Source organism: Phragmites australis, chromosome 20 (assembly GCF_958298935.1).
Source record: "Phragmites australis chromosome 20, lpPhrAust1.1, whole genome shotgun sequence".
NCBI lineage: Eukaryota > Viridiplantae > Streptophyta > Magnoliopsida > Poales > Poaceae > Phragmites > Phragmites australis.
Window position 1 is genome coordinate 16,324,156 of NC_084940.1, and position 15,168 is coordinate 16,339,323.

The 15,168-nt window shown below is 47.2% G+C and overlaps 1 protein-coding gene across 1 annotated transcript; it reads right to left on the minus strand.

Annotated features, from left to right (window-relative positions):
- Positions 1 to 1,813: 1,813 nt before the first annotated feature.
- On the minus strand, positions 1,814 to 12,877 carry LOC133902229 (dehydrogenase FPY6). Its single transcript, XM_062343837.1, has 12 exons — positions 12,522 to 12,877; positions 12,124 to 12,264; positions 11,655 to 11,703; positions 11,438 to 11,455; positions 11,228 to 11,343; positions 11,026 to 11,139; positions 3,802 to 3,852; positions 3,360 to 3,448; positions 3,223 to 3,283; positions 3,012 to 3,089; positions 2,656 to 2,763; positions 1,814 to 2,235 (listed from the first exon to the last, which is right to left on the minus strand). Exons 1-12 carry the CDS (start codon positions 12,663 to 12,665, stop codon positions 2,110 to 2,112), a joined length of 1,095 nt encoding a protein of 364 aa, XP_062199821.1. The 5' UTR covers positions 12,666 to 12,877; the 3' UTR covers positions 1,814 to 2,109.
- Between the last annotated feature and the right edge of the window lie 2,291 nt (positions 12,878 to 15,168).

Sequence of the window (15,168 nt, forward strand, 5' to 3'; positions counted from 1 at the left end):
TCCTTTATTGTAGCTCAGCCTTTTTTAATTTGACTACATTCTCGACCTGAACATATGTATGTGTCACCTGGTCATGATTGCTTGGTCGCTGATCGTGGTACTGTTCAGCTGATCGGAGGTATTGTTCACTGATCGGAGGTACTATTCCTGAGCAGAGGTATTATTTGCTGGTCGAAGTTACTGTTCACTGGTCGAAGTTACTACTCATTGTTCGCTGGTCGGAATTACTGTTCTTGATTGACATTATTGTTCACTAGTCAGGAGTGCTGTAAATACTACATCTTGTCATCAACACCGGCCTATACCTGCTGATTGATCATTTTGGACCATGAACCCTTGATTTTTGTTTTTTCTTTGGGGAAGGGGGGTTGGGGATGGAATAAAGTTGAAGAACTAGCCTACAATATAATCCAAATGCACATGACTTATTGCACTGATGGTAGAATAGTGAAACAGTAAAATCCAAACGCATATCATTCGTGGTAATGATGATACAAGGAATTAAACAATCTATTCAAGAGGCTTGCGAATAATGATGATACAGGAATTAAACGCAAACAGGCTTGCGAATAATGATATGATATACATCTTGTCCAGATACAGGAGGACAACAACAGATATATAGTAGGTCAACGTGTCACCAACACCAGTAGTCCAGAACAAATTAAGTGCCTTCTATTATAATAACCAACAAGAAAGAACATCGCAACCAACTTAAAAATGCGGTATACAATTCTGGAACAGCACACACTTATGTTTGCGTAACTCGAATAACCACCTCGATCGTTTATTGATAGGATAGCACCAGATAGATAGCCCAGGACAAGACTTTGATGGCATGACAAATCTCACAACATGCTGTCACCAAGATGGCAGTTGCTCTTGGATCCCGCCAGCTCAACACGGACAGCAACCCCTCTCTCTCTCTCCCTCTCTCTCTCTCTCCCTCTCTCTCTCTCTCTCACTCACTCTCTCTCACACACACACCTTGTGTCGCCAAGTTACCAGCAACCTCTGCTTCTGCTAGCTACACTCCTGAGTCGATCACACCTCATCTAGTAACCTTAACAACAAATAGACCCTTTTTTTTCTGAGAAAGCAACAAATAGACATGAGAAGAATCAGCCGGGGCCGGGGCCAGGGCCGGGGCCGAAACCTGCCCAAAGCCCAGCCCGACAAGCCCGACTAAAGGTTCATGCTGGGTTTGGGCACCAGGTTGTCAGCTCGAACAGTACTAGGTCCAGCTTGGACCTAGCTTAATTTATTTCAATTGTTTTCAGCTGTGAAAATAACTATGTTATCTGGCCCGGGATGATATGCCAAGCCTGTGCAGACATTTTAAGCCCGAAAGAAACCAGCCTTTATTATTTGGAATAGCCCGAAAAATGCTCCGGTCTAGGGACAATTCAACTGCTACTTGCATGTCCACCACCATTGGCTTATGGAGAGGAGGGGAATTCATTCCTCTGTTTGTGTGTGCCTGTGTGGGAGGGAGATAGGAGGGGTCAAGACGGAGCAATTCATCTGCAGCTCCTGCCCCAACCAGCAAGGTTGATGACAAGACCAGACCAAACCGTCCGCATGAGAAAAAAAGGTAAGTCAATCGGAAGATGCCGGTTCCAAGTCACTGACAGATGGTCCCAGCGACACGATGCTCCCCAGATCAGGCCACTGGCAGATTGGCCTGACGCCCTGACAGAACTCAGGGACATTCTGTCCTGTAATAATGCTCAATTTCTCGTGAACACAGAAATGCTTGACGTGTAAACCACAGATCAGGTATAATAAATTCAGTATTTTTGTCTGATGTCCACATGTGAAAGACATGTCACCTGCTTTATTTATGCGCTGCTGCTAGCAAGCAAGTAAACAACAAGGAACAGTACATGTGATCCTTTAGACAAGGGTACGTGATGTGTACGAGGTTAAATAATGGTTGATCTGAGTTAAAGAATGCTGCTTCTAGGTCTGTCATTTTTGCATTCTATACCCTCGATGGTATGAACTTAGATTGGAACAGTGCTAGTTTTACTAATACGAAAAATCCATGTGTCTAATGGACAAATCACTGTTGAAGGAACTTTTTTTTTTTTTGCTATTTCAGATCTGTCAGAATCTCTTCACTTGAACTGGGGCACCTTGCTTCGCACTAGATTCGAGCATGGCTTCTAGAACGGCAACATCACGGGCACCTTCGACATAGGAACTGCGAGGTTCAGCCTTGTGATCCCCATCCTGCATGACCATCTTGTTTAGGAAAACAAAAAGAAACCAAAACGAAGCAAAAGTATGTAGTAAAGAGTTAAATGTTCTTGTGTCAAGCTAACCAAAATGACCAATTCCAATTCATGCAAACTAACCAGATGTTCTACAACAGGATAATATTGAGCTACTTTTCCTATGCTCGTAAGTGCTCATCGGCACCTAGAGTGAACCAATATTATGCATGTGTTTCCCCCATAAAAGCTCATGATTAATGGTTAACTTTACTGTTTTAAAAATACATAGAGTTCAAACTCGATGTTGGAACTATGGCAACTTGGATCATATCTTTGGATTTTTCAAAAAGGGAAATTCCAAGATATTTCAATGAATACTTCTTGATGTAATGAGAAAACAAAATAACTTGAAGCTGATTAATACTCAAAACAGTACTTTGCTAGCCTCCAAGATGTCATGGACAAACGCCTTCAGTTCTTCATTCACTCCACAGAACGGGTAAAATGTCTTCTGGCACTGCCCATTTTCACTGGAGAATAACACCTGCAGATGCATGACGTCGGTCATCAGTAAAATGTTTATTTACACAGCTTCACTAGCATCTTGGTTGAACAGAGGTACTTATTTGTACACTGCATTGCATTCACAATGCTATCATACGGCACTATCATAGATTGGTTGAAGATAAAAACAAAGGGGGAAAGCCTGTACGGCAGTACCGTCCAGCAGCATAAACAGTGCACGAGCAAGCCATCAGCTCAATTGACACTTGCAAGAAATTGGTCTTTTACCTGGTAGCCATGTTTCCCACTATCAATTCCACGCTCTATTTGAATTGTTCCTTTTGTTCCATCGACTCGCCATAATATCTGTATAATTACTAGCAAATTGAGAAACACTGACAATGAAATTAAGAGTATTTGATAAATGGTATATGAATAGAAGGAAATAATTGCATTTATGTGCCTCCAGTAAAGCATGTGAAACAAGATTAAATTCAACCTTTGGTGATCTTGAATTGACTGCAAATACAAAGACACCAGCACATCCATTTTCTAGTTGGCTGCATCAAACCGTCAAACATCTGTAAGTTATAAAAAATTTTGGTTCACAAATCACTTTCTATTTTGAAAACTTACAAAAGGGAACATATGTTATCTGGTGGCGGCAAAGCCATATCCACATGACGGGAGATAGATGATACAGTTGCTATTTCCAAACCTACAAGCTGTTAGAGAAGAGAAAGAGATCGTCATCTTAACAAAGCAGGCAGGAAAAGCTAATGGGTGGATTTGTTATCTTAAATGGCACATCAATTTGATAAGTAGTAACCATTTCTAAGACACTTGGATGAAAGGACACAACTATTAAAGATTTATCAAGGTGGTAAATCTGACCACTTCAACTTAAGATGACACATGCAGCTTTGTTTTCTCAAGACTGTACTTTCTATGTTGATGTGGAATACCAAATCCTAAAAATGGATTACAGTTATTAACTCGGCAATGTTGCCTCCGGTGACATAAGCCAGAACCTGATCTATACTTTCTAAAACTTCGAAAAATATCGTGGTGAAATTACCATTCGTAGTCCTGCAATGAAGTGCACACCCATGTCCAGTATGAAACCACCCTGCAATGTAAAGTTATCGTAGTAAGAACAAGCGAAAGGCATCTGGAGTTCACTACGTTGAAACAATTTTTATACTGATTTGGGGTGATACTTCATTTGCAGATGACAGCAGAAAGATATTTACAGGAGTATAGATATTGAAAAGGGCATCTACAAGTATTTGGATACATTCAAAACTGCAGAAGTTGAACAGTCCAACAGAAATATCCTTGTTACATAATGAAACTTAAACTTATAAAACTAGAGAATTTAGTTAAAGGTGACAACTGACATCACAAATGCTACCAGCTCCTATATAGATTTGAATTGTATATATAAAAGAGAAAACCAGGTAAATTTTATTGACTAAAAACTTAAATCTGTACTAAAAAGGAAAAGCATGCAACTTATTCAAATATTGCATCATTTCCTTAGGGCATATATTAATTTGACAAGATGATGGTTTCGCAGGATAAAAATCCTTTGGTATTAGGGGTGAAATCGGCCCTGAGTCGGACGGATATCACCCTATCCATATCCTATTTCATTTTTTTCTTCTCGGAATCGGAGTCGGACATGAATAATGTCGGATACGAATACATCATTGTTGGGGGGAAATACTCAGCCTGCAGACATTATTAAAGGGTCGTCATCAAGAGCTCCTCCGAAGCCCTTGGGCTTTGGATCCTCAGCCGGAAGTCCGGCTTCCGAAGACTGTGAACCCCTCCGGCCACTGCCTCTCGGGACAGGGGAAGTTGTTAGTCTCCGGAAGGGATTCTTGGGGGCCATCATTAAGAACCCTCGACGCTCTAAGCCCCGTCAGCCTATGCCTGTGAACCTCAAGTCCTCGAAGGCCTCTCGGGTCTTCGGGCTCCGAAGACCTCCAGAGTCCCAGTCCTCCGGAGCCTAGGCAAGCTCTTCGAAACCCGAGGAGTGGGTCATCAAGCCTTAGAGAAAAATCAGTCAGATGGGGCCCACGAGCCATCCTCCGCTTGCAAGAAAGTGACCGGTATTTAATGTAGGTACAAGTGATGGCCATCCTGACATTCGGGACAGTGCGGCGTCGTACCGCAATTGACGCCGACCGAGTATCGCACCCTCTGGGTCACCTACACTATTATGTTTGCCATATTAGATAATATCTTCTAGTTAGAGCTAAATATATTCTGTCTGAACCCAGGCTGTGTAATTTGACTAACCCCAAGTCCCTGTAGCATTGCAGTAACTTGCATCGCTATTTCTATAAGTGTATATTTCTATACTTACACCCCAAATGGCACTATAAATACAGACCTAGGGCAATCAGGTCAGGAGGCACTCTTATGGTGATAAACACATCAATATTCCTTTCTCTCCACTTCTTCTCTAAACTTGAGTCTCCTCTTTAGAGGAGGCTCTCGCCGCACTTGTTCGTGGAAAATATTTTCTTGCTCCAACAGCGCGCTGTCCGTGGGGACTCGAACATAGAAATACAAAGAGAGGTAGGATGTCGCCCAAAAAGAAGACTACCAAGGCTGCAACACAGGCGGCCGACTCCCCGGCCACGCATGTGCGAGGGTCACCCAACTACGCAAGCTATGTACACCCACTGGTTCCGCCACTGGACGGAACGGCAACCCTCCGGCCACCGCCGACTCGGCGGTGGCCCTGGCATAGGCTGATGCTAAGGCCCTGACCGGTGCAGAGGCCTTCCAACAATGGTGTAGCGAGGACCTCGCAGCACCCCAAGGGGTTATGGACGAGACCGCGGCCGTGCACACCGCCCTTTAGTGATTCTAAGCGCTCGAGCCCAGGGGCACTCATGCTTGGGCCCGCCCTCACGGTGTCTCTTGTGACGGCGCCCTGGATACCTTTGTCAAGCCTGCGTCTCCTGTGAATCTAACTGTCGGGCAGCCTCCTCTACCTCCCTTGATGGAAGGGAGCTCCAGAGAGACAACAGGCTCTAGTACGCGCAAATCTCGTCAACGCCTTCTACGCCAACCGTAGGCTCCGGTACCACAGGGAGGGTATTGGTGCATCCTGCACGGAGCCGGACGTGGCCATAATACTGAGAATTGCCGAAGCCTTAGAGCCTTCCGGACGAAGTACCTCGGGAGGCAGGCGGGTCGCCTAGCAAGGGAAAGAGCCAGCAATAAGCGGTCTAGGGGTCGTAAAACCAGAACAGGCCGCCAGGTAGGTCTCCAGATTTTACCGAGCCCCCTCGGCCTGCTCTACCTCCTCCTACTCCGCCACCAACGGTACAATACCCTAGCGATGAGGATTGAGTCCCACCAACAACCCTAGCCAGAACAGAGTCCGACAGACCCTCGGCGTAGGAGGCCCCGCCTGAACCACCGGAGCAGTAGGGCCTCTGGAATGCCTCCCACGCTGGGTTCGATACTAGGTCAGTTGGTCATGACAAAGGACGAGGGCTCTAACAAGACGGCCCTAGGTGTCTAGAAGATCCACGAGGCCAAGAACCTTCGGCGGACAACACAAGCTGGAGAGACCAACCATTTCCCCGCCTAGGAGCTACGAGGACTTCCGAGCCTCCGATCCTGCTAGGGAGGCCTTATTCTGGCAAAGGTACGCCCACGACCACCTAGCAATAGCTTGCTTAGCTGGTAAAATTTTTAAGACAGAAGGGGCAGCGTACTCTGAAAGTAGTTAGCCTGGCTGTTAAGGACCTCTACAATAGATAACTATTTGATAACAATAGTAGACAGTAAAACTTAAGTCATATCTTTGTTCAAACAGTATATAGTAAAACTTAAGTCACACCTTTGCTCAAATAGTGCACAACACGTTAAAACCTCTGTAACATGAAGATGCTTTCAAAACCTTCGCAAAACAGAGATGTCTTGAAAACATCCGCAAAACGGAGATGTCTTTGAAAACCTCCGCCAAATGGAGATGTCTTGAAAACCTCCGCACACGGAGATGTCTTAAGGAAACTCTCCGCATCTTGAAGGTGATAGCCTCTGTGCCGAAGAGGTAAGAGATCCTCCGGCATCTTTTGAGGCCTAGCCTACGTGCCGGGGAGGTATGGCCTCGCAAGCATGTTGAAGTCATAGCCTCCGTGCCGACGAGGTGTAGACCCCCGGCATTGCTACATGTCGGAGAGGCGTGGAATGGCCAGAGTCTCAGTAACATCAAGGTCCCAGACCCTCTAACATTGCTACATGTCGGAGAGGCATGGAACTGGCAGAGCCTCAGTACTGTCGAGGTCCCAGACCCTATAGCATTGCTATATGTCGGAGAGGTGTAGAATGAGCAGAGCCTTAGTACCGTCGAGGTTCCAAACCCTCAGGCATTGCTACATGTCGGGGAGGCATGGAACGGGCATAGCCTTAGTACCGTCGAGGTCCCAGACTCTCTAGCATTGCTATATGTTGGAGAGGTGTGGAATGAGCAGAACCTTAGTACCGTCGAGGTTCCAAACCCTCCGGCATTGCTACATGTCGGGGAGACGTGGAACGGGTATAGCCTTAGTACCGTCGAGGTCCCAGACCCTTCGACGTTTCTACATGTCAGAGAGGCGTGGAACAGGCAGAGCCTCAGTACCATCATGGTCCCAGACCCTTGGGCATTGCTACATGTCGGAGAGGCGTGGAACGGAAAGAATCTCAGTACCGTCGAGGTCCCAGACCCTCCGGAATTGCTACATATCAGAGAGGTGTGGAACAGGCATAGCCTCGGTACCGTCGAGGTCCAAATCAGCTTATTGATTAATCCAAAAAGTACTTCATACACACATACATACATGCATACACGCATGTATACACTCATGGCATACTCACCATCATAGGAGCTGAAGGGCTTACTCCGCATAGGCCCCGAAGCGCATTAACTCTGTCAGGCCTCGTCACGGTAAACCGCTGAGGGGGTCAACCACGCAGTTTCCTCCAGATTTCGCTATCGCCATCAAACTTCGCCATCATCGCTCACAGTCACCACTGAGAGGCTCCACAATGGTGAGAAGCTATATTAGAATATACTGACTATGATGCTAGGCTGGAGCTAGTTCCTTCTACATCCGCTCATCCCTCCGTACCTCAGGGCCAGCGGATGAGGGGTACTATTAGGGGGAAATACCCCAGCCTGGAGACATTACTAAAGGGTCACCATCAAGAGCTCCTCCGGAGCCCTTGGTCGTTGGATTCTTAGCCGGAAGTTCGGCTTCCAAGGACCATGAACTCCTCCAACCACTGCCTCTCGAGACAGGGGAAGTTGCTGATCTCCGGAAGGGATTCTTAGGGGCCGTCTTTAAGGACCCCCGACACCCCTAGCCCCGTCAACCTGTGCCTATGAATCTCATGTTCCCAAAGGCCTCTCGGGTCTCTGGGCTCCGGAGACCTCCAGAGCCCCAGTCTCCCGAAGCCCCAGCCTCCCGAAGCCCCAGTCCTCCGTAGCCTAGGCAAGCTCTCCGAAACCCAAGGAGTGGGTCATCAAGCCTTGGAGAAAAATCAGCTAGAGGGGGCCCACGAGCCGTCCTCCACCTGCAAGGAAGTGACCGGTAGTTAATGCTAGTGCAAGTGGTGACCATCCTGACATTCAGGACAATACGGCGCCGTGCCACAATTGACGACCGGCCCACTATCGCACCCTCTAGATCACCTACACCATTGTATTTGCCATACTAGATAATATCTTCTAGTTAGGGGTAAATGTATTCTGTCTTAACCATGCTATGTAATTCAACTAACCCAAGTCCCTGTAGCATGTGGTTAGTCCCCAAGTCCCTGTAATTCGACTAACCCCAAGTCCTTGTAGCATGTTTTGTTCGACTAACCCCAAGTCCCTGTAGCATGGCGACCATGGTTGTTACGGCGGTATGGCGAGGCGCGGCGACCCACCACCTTCACAACTTTACAGCGCCATGGCGCGTGGCGTGGCGACGCCATACACACGTGGCGAATATACACATTATAGTCTAGAATATTAACAAATAACAATGTAAATGTAGCTTAACAGTTATAATCTGCGATATTAGAAAATGTAAATGTAGCACAAAAGGCAAATAACAATGTAAATGTAGCACAAAAGACATATAACTCTCTCATGTCTCAAAGTTGTACTGTTGTGTCATTGTGTGCTAGTGTGCTTAAGCTACTGTTATGTGTGCTAACTGCTTAGTGTGGTACTTTGCTATGTGTGCTACAGCTTAGATTATAGCTAATGCTTACTCCCTACTGTTATGTGTGCCTAGTGCAGCAGTGCTTGAGCTGTGTGCTACACTGTTACGGGCCTACTGCTGCGTGTCAATGTGTGCTTGAGCTGTGTGCGTGCTAAGTGCTCAAGTGTGCTACACTGCTACTGCTAGTGTGTGTGCTACTGGCATACTGCTACTCTGCTAGTGTGCGTGTGCTCATAGTGTGATACTGGCCTGCTGGCTGCTAGTATGCGTGAGAGTTGAAACAGAACAAAAAAAAAACACAATAGAAGAGGAGCCGAGGAGCTACTCGATGGAGGGCGGCTGGGGGTGGCCGGCTCGGGAGATGTCAACTCGAGGGTGAGGGCAGCCGACGAGGGAGACACCGAGGGCAAGGCCGACGGAGGGCGAGGGTGGCCGAAGATCCGAGGCGGGGGCGGCGAACACAACAGGTGCAGGGGCGGGCGGAGATCGACTGTCCCGCCTTCGCCACTGGCGGCTCGGGCTAGGGTTCCTCAGTCCTTGCGGGCTCTCGATGGATGCGGATAGAATGGTGTGGGCGGATTCCTCAATCCTTAACTGGATTACCAGGTAAGTCACCACCAATCTAACCTTCTATTACGCCTGCCACAGAGCCGTCATGTGCCACAGGACGCCATACAGGCGCCACGGGGACGCCGCGGTGAGCTACCATGTGCCACAGGACGCCATACAGGCGCCACGGGGACGCCGCGGTGAGCTGCCATGTGCCACAGGACGCCATACAACGCCACGGGGACGCCACGAGGACGCCACAGGGACGCCACGGCGATATGGCGGACGCCATACACGGCGGAGCTGTGGCGTCCCTGTGGCGACAAGCGGATTTCCGCCACGACGACATATCGTCGTTATGGCGACGATATCCCGACGCCATAACAACTATGATGGCGACTAACCCTAAGTCCCTGCAACAGGCTAGGTAAATGTATTCTGCCTGAACTTGCATCACTATCTCTATAAGGGTACATTTGTATACTTACACTCCGAATAGCATTATAACTACAGAACTATAACCATCAGACCAGGGGGCACTCTCTTGGTGATAAACAAATCGGTATTTCTTCCTCTCCATTTCTTCTCCAAGCTTGAGTCTCCTCTCTAGAGGAGGCTCTTGCTGCACTTGTTCGTGGAAGATATTTTCTTGCTCCAACAATCACAGATAGTATCAGTCATGAATACGAATCGAATACCTATCAAAAACGGTGCAGTAACGAATATTTTTTTTGTCGAATATCACACGAAAACAGCTAATGTTATAATCATTCGGCCATTCAACATGTCAAAAATTTAATCTTAGCTATCCAATAAGCGAAGTAGCAATATATGACATCTCACAAGCAGTACTAGTGCATAGCCGCATGGTTAGTGCCTTAGTGACACCATAATACTTGACCGCTGACATTACATAAACAATCGCACAAATTAACTAGAAGCATTAGTACCAAATATTAAGTTATTGAGAGGTGGCCCAAAAAGAACATGGACCCTACCAGTCAGTCACACTAGCTATTTGTCCTTAGGGTGCGATGTGTATTGGGCTAGGTTGTTGGGCCTCGAAAGCCAGATATCCCTGAGCTGGTATCCGAAACTATCTGATAGCTACTAGCCGAGAAACGCTCCAGCATATCCCAATCCGACGGATAGTGCCCTGTCGAATCCGATACAAACTATCCGAAGCTGATGCCGAAACCGATAAGTATCCGAAATTTCTAGCCGATTCAATCCGGGCCTGCTCAGCTGGTCTGTCGATCGGCAATTGTCTAATCATTTCACCCCTATTTGGTATGACATCTGAATATCTGATATTTAGTAACATTAGCAGATAATTAGTATGACCAATGAACTATATGTTGCTCATATGAGCTATTATGGTAATCCGAAACTTAATTCATTCTTAACCATTGTCTAGTACACATATTTATGCTGCAGCTTGGAATTTTTTAAAGTGACAGTGTAGAAAACTGAAGATGAAGCATGTGATATAGAAAAAAAAACAAATTGTACACTACTTGTTCCCTTACCACAAAATTCCGTCTCCAGGAGCTATTGAAATACGGATTTGAACTGTTCATTGACCCTTCAATGATAACTTGGATGTTCATCATATCACCGATATCACTCATCATTTTCCTTGACTGTAGATCACAATTCGACAGGTTAGATTACCAGCGTAAATTAGTAAAACACCAACAGAAAGAAGACTATAAGATTGTGATTGTGTACCTCCACAAAGGCAGGTTCAAATCTATAGTTTTCTGCCAGAGCCCAAACTGGTTTATGTGGGAACTGGTTTGGAAACGAGTTGTAGATTGACAGTGCGGTTTCTGCTTCTGTTGTCGCTAAAATTTTTATGACAACACTTATCAGATATATGCATATGTTGTATCCACTATGATGCTTAAAAAAGATGTAAAGAAAGCAAAATGTACTTACATCCAGAAGCAGGTTTCTCTTCACAGCACCGGAAAATATATCATGCAAACAGCGATAAATAAATTATAATATTTGAAAAAAAACAGATTTTTGTCATTTGTGTGCAAAATACTAATTAATGAGATAAACAAAAGAAAGAAGTGAACTCGTTTTATTGCAGCTACTAGTCTTGTACCTCAAATCACGTCATTAAGATCCTTTTTATTTTGCCATTTACCTTGAATCACATGCTTTCCTGCCTTGAGCATCTTTAGGGAAAGCTCAACCTGCAGATTTTGGATAATGACATGAGAAACTCTCGACAATCAACAGGGTGTTAGATTATTGTTATAATCCAGCATGTTATCATTTCTTTGATTCAGAAGTAAAGTGGAATTTGGAATGTAGTTAACATAAAAGATTTTTTGGAAAACTAATTAACATAAAGGGATTATTGTCAAGTAGGTTAGGCAAGGAATAATGGACAAAAAGGTAAACTCAATGGTTAGGTAGCTGCAACCTAAAAGTCAGAAGCTACAATGTTCAGTTGAATAGTAAAGTTCTCAAGTGTTATTTAAATAAGTTTCTGGCTTGCTCATGTACAGTTGTGTAGTGAACTAGACGATATTTCTTCCTTCTGTCGGCGACTCTTTGAAGATTATTCTTATTGCTGAAAAGGAAAGACAGAAATTCTTCTGAACACAGACCTGGACTTGCCCAGCGAGAACAACAGCAACGCCCATGATTGAACTGTCCCCCATTATCTCTTCCAGCCCAGCATCACCCCATTTGCACTCAATCTCTGGCGCGAAATCGCGAGCAAGCTCTGCGGCTGCTTTTGCAGAGTCCTGAACGTATGTGCCAAATTGGTCAGATACAAAGGGGAATACTGCAGGACTGATCACAGACAAAAGGGTAAGCGAATTTGCAGTGATGTGTCACAAACTACACCTAATCAAGGAATGCGGATTGCTAGCTCGTAGTGGAGTAGTTACAACTATCAGCAGTGGTGCACGCTGAGAGATTGATTGAACCCCGAATTTGCGCATTCTCTACTATCTCCAGTCGAATGCCAAGATCCGCAGTCCATGGAATGGGAGCTCACCTGGGTGCGGCTCCAGATGGCTTTGAGGACGACGAGGTGTGTGATCTCGCGGAGCCTGGGGATGTACTGCGTGCGCGCGAAGATGCCGGCGCCGACCATCGCGATCCGGGGAAGCCCCGACCGGCCGTCGCCGTCCCCCGCCATGTCCTCCTCCTCGGTTCTTGGTTCCTTCCTTTCTCCACTCCCTCACCTCACTCCCCGCCAAGAAAGCGAAGAGACTGCCGCCGCTGCTGCTGCTGCAAGAAAATGGATCAGATCTGACGAGCCTCCCTTAGTCTTGGGGGGATTTTTCCCTTTTTTTTCTCTCTTGCGGATTTCTTGGGGCGCGAGGTGTAAGCAATTATTAGTGGCGTGTTTTTCATCCAACGTTTCAGATGTTCTAGCGACCCAACGTTGACTACTTGTTTTTTTTTTTTCATTTGGTGCTTATGGTTAGATGTTTTAGAAAAGAAAGTGTTAATTATCTATATAAAAATTGTATATGCACTCACCTGGAATTCAGTACTGAGGTGGAGATTAGGATTCCCCGATGCATTTGGGGTAAACAGTGAGGGATTAAGTGGTGGCCTTTGTCTGCTCTGCAAGAATGACATCACGGTAACTTTGAAGAATTTTCCAAAAACCGTATTGATGTTTGGGTGGATGATGCTACCATACCAATGGAAACAAGACCCGGAGGTTCGCCACGTCGTGACAGAAGGAAGGAATCATGGCAAATGTAGAAGTTTCTTCGGCGTGAGTCCTCTCTCCCATGTTCAAACGACGTCCTCGAATCATCGTGCTCTACTTATCACATTGAAGAACACCATGTCAGAAAGGGGTAGGCGATCAGCAGGTCGACCCTTCCGGTACGAGAACGTGTGGCGACGAGACGACACGAGGGGTACCAGACTGTGATCAATGAGGGGACGGAATTCTGGTCCTTGTAATCTAGCCCGGCTCCAATCCAGTTTGCAGTCGACACTTCAAAATTGGGACCGTGACCTGAAGAGGAAAAAGGGTATATCCAGGCCTTGTGCAACTGTGTCCTTCTTAGTTAGAGTAAATGGACATTTATCGGGAATGTTTACTCCTACCAGAGGCATCCGTCAGGGAGAGCCTATCCCTCCCCCAATATTTTTCTCCTCTGTAAGTGATCAGATTCAGATGGTTAACATTTCAAAGTCTGCCATTTCCTTTAGTTCCAACTGCTCGCACCTGGTGAAAGATGAGATCAAACTTTTAACAGGTATTGATACTGAAGCTTTGGGTCAAAAGTACCTAGGTTTGCCTACTGCCGTGGGTAGAAAGCACCAAGGGGGTTTCTGAACACATCCGTGGCAAGATCCGAGGACTGATGGGAGGATGGTGTGAGAGGAAGCTCAGTTGTGCTGCTAGGGAAGTCTTGACTAAATCAATTGCCCAGGCCAACCCGACCTATTCGATGAGCTGCTTCATTCTCTCCCCACACCAGGGCCGGCCCTGTAGTTTGGAAGGCCCTGGGGTGACGTCACACCATGAACTCTTAAGGCTATATATATACAGTATATATATACACTGTATATCTATTATGTATCTAGGCGCAATACAGTTCACTTTTACGCTACTCCCAATTACGACATTAAAAGCAGTATAGTTGCGATTCATAAGATAGGTCAGTTATTATTAATATATATGGTCGCAACTATACTTGTCGGTGTATCAGGAACCGGGGGTCCCTGAGTCCCGAGGCCAGGCCAGTCGTCCGCCACGTGTCACCATCCCGCGAGGTCCCTCCCGCAGGATGAGGAAAATTTAAGTTCCGGGAGAGGGTGCTCGGGGCCACAGCCTTTGGTCCCCGAGCACCCCAGTTTCCCGATGACCCGCCGAGTCCAAGTTCCGGGAAGAAAGTGCTCGGGGAGGTGCCCGGTCACCCCCGAGCACCCTAGTCCCCCGACAATCAGAAGAGCTGAGTTCTGGGAAAGAGTGCTGGGGGGGGGGCATACGCAGCCCCCGAGCATCCGGTTCCCCGAGGGTCAGTACAAAAGTGTTCGGGAGAGAGTGCTCGGGGCTGCACGTGGCAGCCCCCGAGCACTCGGTTCCCCGAAGGTTCGTACGAGAGTGCTCGGGGAGGTAAACGGTACCCCCGAGCACTCGATGCCCTGACGACCCAGAAGGGCCCCCGAGGGGCCCGCCGACGAGGTGTCAACCAGTCAGAGGTTCGAGGCCGCATTTAATGGGCGTGCGCGGCCTGACATCCTGATATCCCCAACTGCTTCCGCCGCAGTGTCAGTCCCTGCCATGCTTTGGCAGAGAGGCATGGGGCCATTAATTGCACGGGTCCCGTCCCGTATCATCCGGTGTATCTCGGGATAACATTGTCAGGATCAAGGCGTTCCGCCTGCCATCCTGCCGTGGCAGAGGAACAAGACAGGGTGGGCGCACCGGGTGCCTCTGTGGCTGCTCGGTGGGCCCTCTCAACGGCGCCCGGCGCCAGGGCGTCCACAGTGACGAGTGACCGGACGTGCGCCGCGTTTTTCCACCGCCCCTGTCACTTCGCCCAGAGGAAATGATGACGCCTTTCTCAGTCGTGGCGTCTTAGAACTTGTGCCCCTTCTTTCCCGTTCGGGGTATGTCGTGGCCGGCGAGTGCATAAAAGGGTGGGCATACAGAAAGAGGAGAAGGAGGA